The sequence below is a fragment of the Lucilia sericata genome, unplaced genomic scaffold (assembly GCF_015586225.1).
Source record: "Lucilia sericata isolate MDLA Ls3-8-SP2 unplaced genomic scaffold, ASM1558622v1 Contig000814F_arrow, whole genome shotgun sequence".
Lineage (NCBI taxonomy): Eukaryota > Metazoa > Arthropoda > Insecta > Diptera > Calliphoridae > Lucilia > Lucilia sericata.
Window position 1 is genome coordinate 135,003 of NW_023994806.1, and position 14,935 is coordinate 149,937.

Consider the following 14,935-nt stretch of genomic DNA (forward strand, 5'->3'; position numbering starts at 1 on the left):
TGCTATATTTTAACTTAAATAGTTTTCTTGTAGTTTTCTTTTATTTTCCCAAAATAGGTCCTTCGAACCTTTAATTAATTGAGTTTTAAGCTTGTGCTAAAGTTTGATAGAAAATTTCTTAAAGATTTAGTTCCTTTATCATGCAGTTTTAAAGATTTTGAATAATTTAAAGGAAACATATTAAATTTAAAATCTGGTTCGAAGGACCAAATTTAAAAATGGTTTAATAAAGTCAGTATTTAAGAGACAATTTAGTAATGGTAGCAGTTCTGTGCAAATTTTGCTCCAAGTTCTTGTTCTAGAACATAATGCCCAAGTTCGAAGGACCATATTTTCACCATACATAATGTTTTATACAAATTAATTATAAATATGATTTTTATTTTTAAAAAATAAATTTCAATATTATTATTTCTCCTATTTTATTATTAAAGAAAAAATATGTTCATTAATAAAAATCCTTTATTTACTTTTACATATTTACCGCCCCAAAAAGAAAATTTACATTTCAATTAAGTTTTAATGCACAAAAAAACACAAAAATCATATATAAAATTTTTAACACAATTTTAAATACAGACCGGCCCCATCATATTGGCATACAGCATCTGCCAGCCAACTAGTGGTTGGTTTGAGTGAGTCCCAACAACAAAAACAACAACTATAAGTGAGAATCAACATTCATCCATTAACCAGCAAGTACCTACTAGTAGTAGTATACAACCAATTTGCCGGAACTTGTAGTCTATAATCAAGAGTAGTGCAGATGAGTATAGAATGAAGTGCATATAACCACCACCCCAATGGTAATTATTTTATAGATCTTTTAATGATGAAGAAGTGTTGAAATATTTAATGGGAGTTTAATTTATTGAAACAACAAGAAAATACTATTAAAAAAGGTGGTCAAGTTGAAATTAAATATTTAATTTTATTTAAAGACAAAAAAGTTTGATGTATTATTAAAAATATATGTATTAATATATTTTAAACAAATTTTTATTTACATAATAGTTAATGTCTTCAACTATTAGTTAATTTAATAAAAATTTGCCTTTTTAAAAAATTTAGATTTTGTTGATTTTTTAAAAATTTATGAAAAAAAATTTTTTGAGAACAAAAAAGTTTCAAGTTTGAGGGCGCTTTAAAAAAATATATATTAAGCAAATTCAATAAATTTTTATAATTCGATAGCTAATGAGGTCTACTTTTAAATAATAAAAGAAAAAATTTCCGATATTTTAAAATTAACAATTTTTGAAGAATTTTAAAAAACTTTAAATTTTTACTTAAAACATGTCAAAAAATATACGTTTGAAACTATATTAAAAAAAGTACATATTAAGCTATCTAATCCATTTTTATTTTTAAAATGGCTCATGAGTTCTACAATGATATTTTCTAAAAAATTTGCATTTAAAAAAAATAAATTTTTTTGATAAATTTCAAAATTCCATCAAAAATTTCGTAAAATACTTATTTCTATTTTCATTACTGTTTTTATTGCTTTTATCATGCTACCTATTTTTATATGGGTTTGTGTTGATGTTTGTAACGCCCAATAATATTGGTCCTATACCTACACCAATCGGTATACTTCGAATCATTTTCTGAGTCGATTTAGCTATGTCCGTCCGTCTGACCTACATATCGCAATTTTGAAGATAATGAAATATGGCACATGATCTTCTATTGTACCAGAGACGAAGCCTATTGAAAATGGTTAAGATCGCTCCATAATTTCACCTAGCCCCCATACAACTGAATCCAACCAATAGGGCTTTTAAATTCATAATTATGTTTAATATAAGCGGATCTCGAAAAAAAGCTTCAAAACCCAGTACTATACTAGCCTTGATGATCCTCATGAATTTTATAATTATAGGGCCTCATTTGACCCTAGCCCCTATACAAAGCCCCCTAAAAAATAAATGCTTAATTATAACTGGTGTAGGGTATTATATGATCGGCCTCACCAGACTATAATTTCTTACTTGTTTTTTTCTATTTAGGTTATTTTCCAATGAAAAATTTTCCTATTTTTTTTTTGCCCATTTTAAATGGTTATTTTCTATCTATTATCCTAATACAAAAGGTTTTGCTACGAAAACTAAAATTAGTTTCATGTATGGGTGGTATGGGTGTGTGTGTGTATGTGTGTTGTGCTAGTGTGTAATCTCTTATTGAAAATCTTTTAAAGCCATTAGCCTTTAAAAAGAAATGAATTCTCGAAAAATGTGTTTCATAACAAACAAGGTATTTTCGGCAAGTGGAAATGTGGGCAGTTAGCCTTAACTAGAGATAAAGGACACTCCTTAAGAGAATTTTTTGCTGAATCAGATTATTCAATAGTTTTTTAATAAGAATTAATTGCTTCAATTTAACTTTAAATAGTTTTTTTTGTAGTTTTCTCTTACTTTCCCAAAATAGGTCCTTCGAACCTTTAATTAATTGAGTTTTTAAGCTTGTGGTATAGTTTGATAGAAAATTTCTTTAAGATTTAGTTTTTTCATTAAGCAGTTTTAAACAATTTGAATAATTTAAAGGAAATACATTAAATTTAAAATCTGGTTCGAATGACCTTATTTAAAAATCGTTTAATAAAATCATTATTAAAAGACACTTTAGTTACGAAATGTGACTCGTTTAAATTTGTCTCCAATTTCTTGTTTTAGAACATAATGCTTAAGTTAGAAGGGTTCGAAGGACCATATTTTCTCCATACATCTTATTTGCTTCAAAAGCTTGTGGTAAAGTTTGATAGAAACTTTCTTTAAGTTTTGGTTCTTTCATTAAGCAGTTTAAAGCAATTTGTATAATTTAAAGGAAACACATTAAATTTAAAATCTGGTTCGAAGGACCAAATTAAAAAGCATGTAGTAAAGTCAGTATTTTAGAGACACTTTAGTCACGAAGTGTGACTAGTTTATGGCAGCAGTTCTGTTAAAATTTTGCTCCAATTTCCTGTTCTAGAACATATTGCCTAAGTTAGAAGGGTACGAAGGACCATATGAAAACGAAAAGGGATTCGCTTAAGATCTCAGTTAAACCAAATTAAAAAATCTTATAATAAACTCAGTATTTCAGAGAAACTTTAGTTACGAAATGTGACTCTTTCAAATTTGGCTCCAATTTCTTGTTCTATAACATAATGTATAAGTTAGATGGGTTCGAAGGACCATATTTTCTCTATACATCTTATTTGCCTTCAAAAGTGAAAACACTTTAGTCACGAAGTGTGACTAGTTTATGGCAGCAGTTCTGTTAAAATGTTGCTCCAATTTCCTGTTCTAGAACATATTGCCTGAGTTAGAAGGGTTCGAAGGACCATATGAAAACGAAAAGGGATTCGCTTACGATCTCAGTTAAACTAAATTAAAAATCTTGTAAAAAGCACAGTATTTGAGAGAAACTTGAGTTACGAAATGTGACTCGTTCAAATTTGGCTCCAATTTCTTGTTCTATAACATAATGTATAAGTTATGAGGGTTCGAAGGACCATATTTTCTCTATACATCTTATTTGCCTTCAAAAGTGAAAACATAAGGGGATTCGCTTACGATCACAATTCGGTTAAAATTTCTTTTAACAGTTTATTTTTCTATAACAGAAAGCTTAAGTAAGAAGGGTTCGAAGGACCATATTACTCATTTGCTTTAAAGAGTGAAAATAAGGTTTATCACATTTTAAATCACAGTTCTGTTAAAATTTTGTACCTATGTCTAGTTCTACAACAAAATAAAAATAGGAAACAAGGGTTCGAAGGACCATATTTCATTTATTTATTTCATTATTGAATTAACCTTTTTACCTTAACATTGCAGCATAACTCCCACTTTTTTCTCTGGAACTTTATTTCCATGGAAAAAATCCCACATAGAGTTAAACCACATTTGAAATCTTTCCAATCTTATTTTCTTTTTTACACCAAAAACCCACAAATATTCTTCTTTATACTACATACTACTTTATATCAATTACATTTCTTTCAAATACAAATAAAAGCTACAAATTTCTTGTTATTGTATCTTTTCTTTTTTTTTCCTGTACCAACATGATTTTTATAAGATTTCTTTGTCAAGATAATCAAAGACTAAATAAAAACCACAAAATACAGAAAAATATAATAATAGAAGAAATACGTATCAAATCAATATTTGTTTTATATTAAGGAATACAATACAATAAGAAAATTATTTCGTACATGATTTTGAAGGCTTTCTTGGATTTTTTGTTTAGATAAATATAAAGATTCTAGATTCTTGTAGTCATATTTCGTAAAATAATAATAATGGTAAAGAAGATAGGTACATATTAAATGAAGAACATTTCTTGTGCGGCATTTAAATTTCATAAATTAACCAGAAAAATTTGACATGCTTTTTGCACAAGAAAACCACAAATTGTCAAGATAAGTATCAAGGAAGTTTGCACAAAGATTTTTTTAAATAACTGTAAATAATATAAGATTAAAAATAGATTAATTATTAACATTAAATTTTAACTTTTCTCCTCAAAACAGTCAAAATCTGTGATCACTTATAATTCCATCAGAAATCGTTTTTTTAGTGAAAACATAAAAGTCCATTTTCTGAGGAAACTAAAGGCGTTAGGGCCAAAATAGTGAAAATCTGTGATCACTTATATTTCCCACCAAAAATCGATTTTTTTTGGTGAAAACATAAAAGTCCATTTTCTGAGGAAACTAAAGGTGCTAGGGCCAAAATAGTGAAAATCTGTGATCACTTATATTATCCACAAGAAATCGATTTTTTGAGTAAAAACATAAAAGTCCATTTTCTGAGGAAACTAAAGGCGTTAGGGTCAAAAGAGTGAAAATCTGTGATCACTTATATTTCCCACCAAAAATCGATTTTTTGAGTAAAAACATTAAAGTCCATTTTCTGAGGAAACTAAAGGCGCTAGGGCCGAAATAGTGAAAATCTGTGACCACTTATAATTCCCACCAGAAATCGATTTTTTGAGTGAAAACATAAAAGTCCATTTTCTGAGGAAACTAAAGGTGCCAGGGCCTAAATATTGAAAATCTGTGATCACTTATATTTCCCACCAAAAATCGATTTTCTGAGGAAACTAAAACCGCTAGGGCCAAAAGAGTAAAATCGGTGATCACTTATATTTCCCACCAAAAATCGATTTTTTGGGTGAAAACATAAAAGTCAATTTTCTGAGGAAACTAAAGGCGCTAGGGCCGAAATAGTGAAAATCTGTGACCACTTATAATTCCCACCAGAAATCGATTTTTTGAGTGAAAACATAAAAGTCCATTTTCTGAGAAATCTAAAGGCGCTAGGGCCAAAAAAGTGAAAATCTGTGATCACTTATATTTCCAACCAAAAATCGATTTTTTGGGTGAAAAAATAAAGGTCCATTTTATCAGGAAACTAAAGGCGCTAGGGCCAAAAAAGTGAAAATCGGTGATCACTTATATTTCCCACCAAAAATCGATTTTCTGAGGAAACTAAAAGCGCTAGGACCAAAAGAGTAAAATCTGTGATTACTCATATATCCCACCAAAAATCGATTTTTTGGGTGAAAACATAAAAGTTCTGAGGAAACTAAAGGTGCTAGGGCCAAGATAGTGAAAATCTGTGATCACTTATAATTCTCACCAGAATTTGATTTTTTGAGTAAAAACATAAAAGTCGATTTTCTGAGGAAACTAAAGGCGTTAGGGACAAAAGCGTGAAAATCTGTGATCACTTATATTTCCCACAAAAAATCGATTTTTTGGATGAAAACATGAAAGTTTATTTTCTGACGAAACTAGATGCGCTAGGGCCAAAAGAGTAAAAATCTGTGATCACTTATATTTCCCACCAATAATCGATTTTTTGGGTGAAAACATAAAAGTTTATTATCTGACGAAACTAGATGCGTTAGGACCAAAAGAGTAAAATCGGTGATCACTTATATTTTCCACCAAAAATCGATTTTTTGGGTGAAAACATGAAAGTCCATTTTCTAAGGAAACTTAAGGCGCTAGGACCAAAAGAGTAAAAATCTGTGATCACTTATAATTCTCACCAGAAATCGATTTTATGAGAGAAAACATAAAAGTCCATTTTCTGAGGAAACTAAAGGCGCTGAACTAGAACTAAACTAGAACTGAACTAGAACTGAAATAGAACTGAACTAGAACAGAACTAGAACTGAACTAGAATTGAACTAGAATTGAACTAGAATTGAACTAGAACTGAACTAGAACTGAACTAGAACTGAACTAGAACTGAACTAGAACTGAACTAGAACTGAACTAGAACTGAACTAGAACTGAACTAGAACTGAACTAGAACTGAACTAGAACTGAACTAGAACTGAACTAGAACTGAACTAGAATTGAACTAGAACTGAAATAGAACTGAACTTTAACCAAACTAGAACTTTAAAGTATAACTAGAACTGAACTAGTACTGAACTAGAACTAGAACTGAACTAGAACTGAACTAGAACTGAACTAGAACTGAACTAGAACTGAACTAGAACTGAACTAGAACTGAACTAGAACTGAACTAGAACTGAACTAGAACTGAACTAGAACTGAACTAAAACTGAACTAGAACTGAACTAGAACTGAACTAGAACTGAACTAGAACCGAACTAGAATTGAACTAGAACTGAAATAGAACTGAACTTTAACCAAACTAGAACTTTAAAGTATAACTAGAACTGAACTAGTACTGAACTAGAACTAGAACTGAACTAGAACTGAACTAGAACTGAACTAGAACTGAACTAGAACTGAACTAGAACTGAACTAGAACTGAACTAGAACTGAACTAGAACTGAACTAGAACTGAACTAGAACTAGAACTGAACTAGAACTGAACTAGAACTGAACTAGAACTGAACTAGAACTGAACTAGAACTGAACTAGAACTGAACTAGAACTGAACTAGAACTGAACTAGAACTGAACTAGAACTGAACTAGAACTGAACTAGAACTGAACTAGAACTGAACTAGAACTGAACTAGAACTGAACTAGAACTGACTAGAACTGAACTAGAACTGAACTAGAACTGAACTAGAACTGAACTAGAACTGAACTAGAACTGAACTAGAACTGAACTAGAACTGAACTAGAACTGAACTAGAACTGAACTAGAACTGAACTAGAACTGAACTAGAACTGAACTAGAACTGAACTAGAACTGAACTAGAACTGAACTAGAACTGAACTAGAACTGAACTAGAACTGAACTAGAACTGAACTAGAACTGAACTAGAACTGAACTAGAACTGAACTAGAACTGAACTAGAACTGAACTAGAACTGAACTAGAACTGAACTAGAACTGAACTAGAACTGAACTAGAACTGAACTAGAACTGAACTAGAACTGAACTAGAACTGAACTAGAACTGAACTAGAACTGAACTAGAACTGAACTAGAACTGAACTAGAACTGAACTAGAACTGAACTAGAACTGAACTAGAACTGAACTAGAACTGAACTAGAACTGAACTAGAACTGAACTAGAACTGAACTAGACTGGAACTAGAACTGAACTAGAACTGAACTAGAACTGAACTAGAACTGAACTAGAACTGAACTATGAACTGAACTAGAACTGAACTTAACTGAACTAGAACTGAACTAGAACTGAACTAGAACTGAACTAGAACTGAACTAGAACTAGAAAGACTAGAACTGAACTAGAACTGAACTAGAACTGAACTAGAACTGAACTAGAACTGAACTAGAACTGAACTAGAACTGAACTAGACTGAACTAGAACTGAACTAGAACTGACTAGAACTGAACTAGAACTGAACTAGAACTGAACTAGAACTAGAACTGAACTAGAACTGAACTAGAACTGAACTAGAACTGAACTAGAACTGAACTAGAACTGAACTAGAACTGAACTAGAACTGAACTAGAACTGAACTAGAACTGAACTAGAACTGAACTAGAACTGAACTAGAACTGAACTAGAACTGAACTAGAACTGAACTAGAACTGAACTAGAACTGAACTAGAACTGAACTAGAACTGAACTAGAACTGAACTAGAACTGAACTAGAACTGAACTAGAACTGAACTAGAACTGAACTAGAACTGAACTAGAACTGAACTAGAACTGAACTAGAACTGAACTAGAACTGAACTAGAACTGAACTAGAACTGAACTAGAACTGAACTAAACTGAACTAGAACTGAACTAGAACTGAACTAGAACTGAACTAGAACTGAACTAGAACTGAACTAGAACTGAACTAGAACTGAACTAGAACTGAACTAGAACTGAACTAGAACTGAACTAGAACTGAACTAGAACTGACTAGAACTGAACTAGAACTGAAAAAGAACTGAAAAGAACTGAACTAGAACTGAACTAGAACTGAACTAGAACTGAACTAGAACTGAACTAGAACTGAACTAGAACTGAACTAGAACTGAACTAGAACTGAACTAGAACTGAACTAGAACTAGAACTAGAACTGAACTAGAACTGAACTAGAACTGAACTAGAACTGAACTAGAACTGAACTAGAACTGAGCTAGAACTGAACTAGAACTGAACTAGAACTGAACTAGAACTGAACTAGAACTGAACTAGAACTGAACTAGAACTGAACTAGAACTGAACTAGAACTGAACTAGAACTGAACTAGAACTGAACTAGAACTGAACTAGAACTGAACTAGAACTGAACTAGAACTGAACTAGAACTGAACTAGAACTGAACTAGAACTGAACTAGAACTGAACTAGAACTGAACTAGAACTGAACTAGAAGTGAACTAGAAGTGAAGTAGAAGTGAACTAGAACTGAACTAGAACTGAACTAGAACTGAACTAGAACTGAACTAGAACTGAACAAGATCTGAACTAGAACTGAACTAGAATTGAACTAGAATTGAACTAGAACTGAACTAGAACTGAAATAGAACTGCACTAGAACTGAACTTTAACCGAACTAGAACTTTAAAGTATAACTATACATAAACCTATTTAAATGATAAATAGTTTATTGGGTTATACTTGCATATTCAGTACACACAAATTTTTTATTGCTCACTTTTTTTCCAATTTATAGTGACGGGGCGCTATCGGTTGCAAATATGCCATGGTTGCATGTGTTTTATGTGTGCCACTAATTTTCACATTTAGAATTATTTGATGTACTTAATGTATGTAAATTTTAAATGTATTTATGTTTACACACAAGTAGATTTATTCTCCGCCAACCCTTCCCTAATTGTGCGCCCCTCTGTCATCATTTCAATATGTCTCTATACGATGTTGCTTGCAGCGGTTGCTTTGGATGGTATTTGAAAATATAATTTAATATTTGAAATTATGTTTGACAGCATTTTGAGCTAATTATAATTTCATATATTCTACTAGCTTTAACAAATTTAGCCAATTTGTAGGATTTTATAAACATTGTGAACATTTTGTAAATATTAAAAAAAAAAAATCAAGAAAATATAAATATTTAAAGTGAAAGCCAAGGAAAGAAAACAAGGGAGTGGGGTTGATTTTCCCATAGGTACATACAATGTACATAAATAATTACAATGTTGCGAAAAGAAACAAATTTATCAATGTAAAAGTAAAAAATAAAAATGTTATATTTAATATTGAAAACGAATTTAAAACCAATTTTAATGCTATTCTCACATACTTTAGAACACAATCTGTGAGTCTGATTTTCTAACGAGATTAAGCCTTTGTTTTGTTTATATTCAGCCTCAGAGTCAGCTTTATCTCTCCGCTATTTAAAAGTACATACATTAATCTCAAAACTCTTGCTCTTAATTTAAAATATATTTCATTCCATTTAATTTCTTTAATCTCTGCGTAGAACTTGAACTTTGGTTAATTATATATGAATGTTCTTTAATGAGATTGCAGTCAGTCTCTAGTTGTAACTGGGTTAAAACGGACGGTTAGGGAAATGTTTCTAAAATTTTCGTTAGTTTTATTTTTGTTTAATTGTTTACATTTGTCATTATGTGATACCGAACATACACCCCGAGTTTTTATAGATAACAATGAATTCAAAGGTTCAATTGTTGGCACAAAATTCCAAGAATCCAATGTCGAATATATGGGGTTTCGGGGCATACCTTACGCCAAGCCACCGATAAACGAGCTGAGATTTAAGGTAAACATAGCAACAAACAGTTGTATAGATTATGAAGTTATAAAGTTGTATAGATTATGAAGTTATAAAGTTATAAAGTTATAAAGTTACAAAGTTATAAAGTTATAAAGTTATAAAGTTATAAAGTTATAAAGTTATAAAGTTATAAAGTTATAAAGTTATAAAGTTATAAAGTTATAAAGTTATAAAGTTCTAATAACGGTTAACTTGTGTTCAAATAACAAATAGGTTTTTTTTTTTAATTTTCAGGACCCTCAAAAACTTGAAAAATTTGAAGGCACTTTAGATGCCACTCACGATGGTTACGAATGCTGCTCGGAGACGGCCCGCAATGGTTCAGAAGACTGTTTAAATTTAAATGTTTACACCAAACAGGTAAAACGAACCATTTCCAATAAAACCTCTTTAAATTCCCTCCTTTAACACTGTTCTAGTTGAAGCCCGCACAACTATTACCCGTAGTGGTTCTAATACACCCCGGCGGTTTGTACTTGGGCAGTGGTGCCAGTTATTATATGAGACCTGGTCATATGATGACCCAGAATGTGGTATTGGTAACATTCAATCATCGTTTGGGTCCCTTGGGGTTTCTTAATCTGGGAACTCCCGATATACCCGGAAATGCCGGCTTTAAAGATCAAGTTTATGCCTTGAGATGGGTTCAAAAGTTCATAGAAAATTTTGGTGGTAATCCCCAAGATGTCACACTAATGGGTTACAGTGCTGGAGCGCTTAGTGTTCAAGTTCACTTAATGTCGGACATGAGTAAAGATCTCTTTCATAAGGCCATCCTAATGAGTGGTTCGGTAGCGCCACAGGCCTTTTTGCCACAGGGACAACAAAAATATTTGGCGGTACGTTTGGCCAAAGGTTTAAAATGTGAAAAATTTCAGGCTATACAAGAAGAGAAACCCTATGGTGTGGATTTCAAATTCTCAGACTATGAAGAGGTTAAAAATGAAGATATTTTAGAGTGTCTTAGTCGGCATAATGGCACTGTTATAGGCAAAAGTTTAAGATTAATGTTTGATTTTGGTAAAGACAATCCCATTATCTTATGGCTGCCTGTAATTGAAAGAGATTTTCAGCAGGAACGTTTTCTTACCGAAAATTTGAAAGTAGCTCGCAAAAATGTACTCATGGGCTATACAAATGGAGAACTTTGTCTATCGGCTAAAGATATTTTAGAGGTGAAATCTGTGAAAACGAAATTTTCACAAGAATTTCCGACTTTGGCTCCTCGAACTTTTATGTACGAAAGACATCCCAAAAGGGATGTGATTACAGAGGCAATTGTAGCAAAGTATTTTAATGGAAGTACGAATTTCACACTAAAAGATTATGATGCTCTATGTGATGTATTCTCTGATGCCATTCTACGCTTTGGTTCACACAAATTGGCTGATTTCTTATCAGAAAACGGGGGAAAAGTATATTTTTATGAGTTCACATTTATGGAAGATTATACCAATAATGAGGATATGTATAAGGATAAACAAGGTAAAGTATTTGATTTTTATAAATAAACAAAACTGGAGTAAACAACTGAAAGTATACTTAAATGTTTAAAGATATTGGTTTGGTCTTAATGTGGACTTTGATTTTTTACTCTGTATTTTATTTGTACTTAATTATACATCTTTCTAGGAACGCATGAACTTTTACAAAAAATTTATTTATATATTTTAAACAAATCTTCAGCTCGCTGTGAACACATGATAGATTTTCAATATTTGTTTAATTGGCCGGGACGAAAACATGACTCGGAAATTCAAAAGAAAATTATACAACTTTATACGGGATTTATATACGATTTTGTTAAGAATGGGTAAGTTAGTTGGGTTAAGTTATAAAGTTATAAAATTATAAAGTTATAAAGTTATAAAGTTATAAAGTTATAAAGTTATAAACTTATAAAGTTATAAAGTTATAAAGTTATAAAGTTATAAAGTTATAAAGTTATAAAGTTATAAAGTTATAAAGTTATAAAGTTATAAAGTTATAAAGTTATAAAGTTATAAAGTTATAAAGTTATAAAGTTATAAAGTTATAAAGTTATAAAGTTATAAAGTTATAAAGTTATAAAGTTATAAAGTTATAAAGTTATAAAGTTATAAAGTTATAAAGTATAAAGTTATAAAGTTATAAAGTTATAAAGTTATAAAGTTATAAAGTTATAATGTTATAATGTTATAAAGTTATAATGTTATAAAGTTATAAAGTTCAAGTTATAAAGTTCTTCGCTCTACTTTTATTATTACTTTTTATAGAAAACTTTCCGACACCAAGGCCAAACCTTATCCCCAATCCTATGCCTTGATCAAGGATAATATCGAGTATGTGGAAGGACGAAATTTTAAGAACTATGAATTTTGGCTGCAACATTTTCCCGATTATTTCAATTATAAATTAGATTGATAACTTTTTAATTTTTACATGTGTCTGCCAACTTTTGTTGGTGACTATATTTAAATGAAAATGTATTTTATATGCAAAACAATAAATATAAATAATTTACCTGGTCTTAAGCCATATGTTTCTCTGGTCATTATAACCATTTTAATGTAGTAAATTAAAGTGAAAAAAGTACACGAAAATCCTACACTCGTTTTTTATATACAAAAAAGAGTTTATTTTTCTCGCAAAGTAATAAAAGTAAATATTTACACTAATCTTAACACGGAAGTATGGTACTTGAAGAAAAACAAAAAACTAAAGAAAACCACAGTGAAAACAAACACATCCATACATAAGCTCTACTACTAACCCTGCAATTTTTAGTGACAATCTCAAAGTAGTAATAAAAGTAGAATTGGCTAAGGGTTATGAATGTGTTCCAAAAGGAACTGATACCAATGTTACAATTGACTCCAAACTTGATTAAATCTAAGTGATCAATTAACTTCTTTTTGATTCCACAATACCAATGGGAATTTTAGGGTGCACTTAGTCTAGTGCACTGATAAAAACGCAACATATCCAAAAAGGGTTACATTGTAATCTTCTAAAACTACTGGGTCATATGTTCATGTATGTGCAAATATAAATATTAACACCATACACACAACCGACCCGGGGTGTTACGCGCGACTCATAAGTCAAAATGGTATTTACTGTATACTTGACAAATGTTTCCCAAGTGGGTGCCAAGCAACAATGGGCCAATGGTAACAACCAACAGTAACAGAAAAACAACAAAGATTTAAAAGAAAAAGTAAGGCAAATACTATAAAATACAAAATGAATATAGTCTTGGGTGAGATTAAAAGAAAATTTCTAAAAATGAAAACAAGACTACGAAAGTCTCCAGTTATAATTCTAGTTCAGTTTCAGTTATAATTCCAGTTCCGTTCCAGTTCAGTGTTCAGTTCTAGTTCAGTTTTAGTTCAGTTCTAGTTCAGTTCTAGTTCAGTTCTAGTTCAGTTCTAGTTCAGTTCTAGTTCAGTTCTAGTTCAGTTCAGATCTAGTTCAGTTCTAGTTCAGTTCAGATCTAGTTCAGTTCTAGTTCAGTTCGAGTTCAGTTCTAGTTCAGTTCTAGTTCAGTTCTAGTTCTGTTCTAGTTTAGTTCTAGTTCAGTTAGTTCTAGTTCAGTTCTAGTTCAGTTCTAGTTCAGTTCTAGTTCAGTTCTAGTTCTAGTTCAGTTCTAGTTCAGTTCTAGTTCAGTTCTAGTTCAGTTCTAGTTCAGTTCTAGTTCAGTTCTAGTTCAGTTCTAGTTCAGTTCTAGTTCAGTTCTAGTTCAGTTCTAGTTCAGTTTCTAGTTCAGTTCTAGTTCAGTTCTAGTTCAGTTCTAGTTCAGTTCTAGTTCAGTTCAGTTCTAGTTCAGTTCTAGTTCAGTTCTAGTTCAGTTCTAGTTCAGTTCTAGTTCAGTTCTAGTTCAGTTCTAGTTCAGTTCTAGTTCAGTTCTAGTTCAGTTCTAGTTCAGTTCTAGTTCAGTTCTAGTTCAGTTCTAGTTCAGTTCTAGTTCAGTTCTAGTTCAGTTCTAGTTCAGTTCTAGTTCAGTTCTAGTTCAGTTCTAGTTCAGTTCTAGTTCAGTTCTAGTTCAGTTCTAGTTCAGTTCTAGTTCAGTTCTAGTTCAGTTCTAGTTCAGTTCTAGTTCAGTTCTAGTTCAGTTCTAGTTCAGTTCTAGTTCAGTTCTAGTTCAGTTCTAGTTCAGTTCTAGTTCAGTTCTAGTTCAGTTCTAGTTCAGTTCTAGTTCAGTTCTAGTTCAGTTCTAGTTCAGTTCTAGTTCAGTTCTAGTTCAGTTCTAGTTCAGTTCTAGTTCAGTTCTAGTTCAGTTCTAGTTCAGTTCTAGTTCAGTTCTAGTTCAGTTCTAGTTCAGTTCTAGTTCAGTTCTAGTTCAGTTCTAGTTCAGTTCTAGTTCAGTTCTAGTTCAGTTCTAGTTCAGTTCTAGTTCAGTTCTAGTTCAGTTCTAGTTCAGTTCTAGTTCAGTTCTAGTTCAGTTCTAGTTCAGTTCTAGTTCAGTTCTAGTTCAGTTCTAGTTCAGTTCTAGTTCAGTTCTAGTTCAGTTCTAGTTCAGTTCTAGTTCAGTTCTAGTTCAGTTCTAGTTCAGTTCTAGTTCAGTTCTAGTTCAGTTCTAGTTCAGTTCTAGTTCAGTTCTAGTTCAGTTCTAGTTCAGTTCTAGTTCAGTTCTAGTTCAGTTCTAGTTCAGTTCTAGTTCAGTTCTAGTTCAGTTCTAGTTCAGTTCTAGTTCAGTTCTAGTTCAGTTCTAGTTCAGTTCTAGTTCAGTTCTAGTTCAGTTCTAGTTCAGTTCTAGGCTAGTTCTAGTTCAGTTTCAGTTCAGTTCTAGTTCAGTTCTA

General features: G+C 31.3%; 1 protein-coding gene across 2 annotated transcripts; it reads left to right on the forward strand.

The window, feature by feature from the left end:
- The first annotated feature begins 9,890 nt into the window (after nucleotides 1-9,890).
- On the forward strand, nucleotides 9,891-12,667 carry LOC119608250 (esterase FE4-like). 2 transcript variants are annotated; one of them, XM_037962584.1, is made up of 5 exons: nucleotides 9,891-10,139; nucleotides 10,389-10,514; nucleotides 10,574-11,639; nucleotides 11,787-11,967; nucleotides 12,410-12,667. In XM_037962584.1, the coding sequence occupies exons 1-5, from the start codon at nucleotides 9,930-9,932 to the stop codon at nucleotides 12,555-12,557; spliced, it is 1,731 nt and encodes a 576-aa protein (XP_037818512.1). In that variant the 5' UTR covers nucleotides 9,891-9,929; the 3' UTR covers nucleotides 12,558-12,667. The 2 variants fall into 2 exon arrangements, with proteins under 2 accessions (XP_037818512.1, XP_037818513.1); XM_037962585.1 differs by having other exon boundaries at nucleotides 11,841-11,967.
- Nucleotides 12,668-14,935: the final 2,268 nt, after the last annotated feature.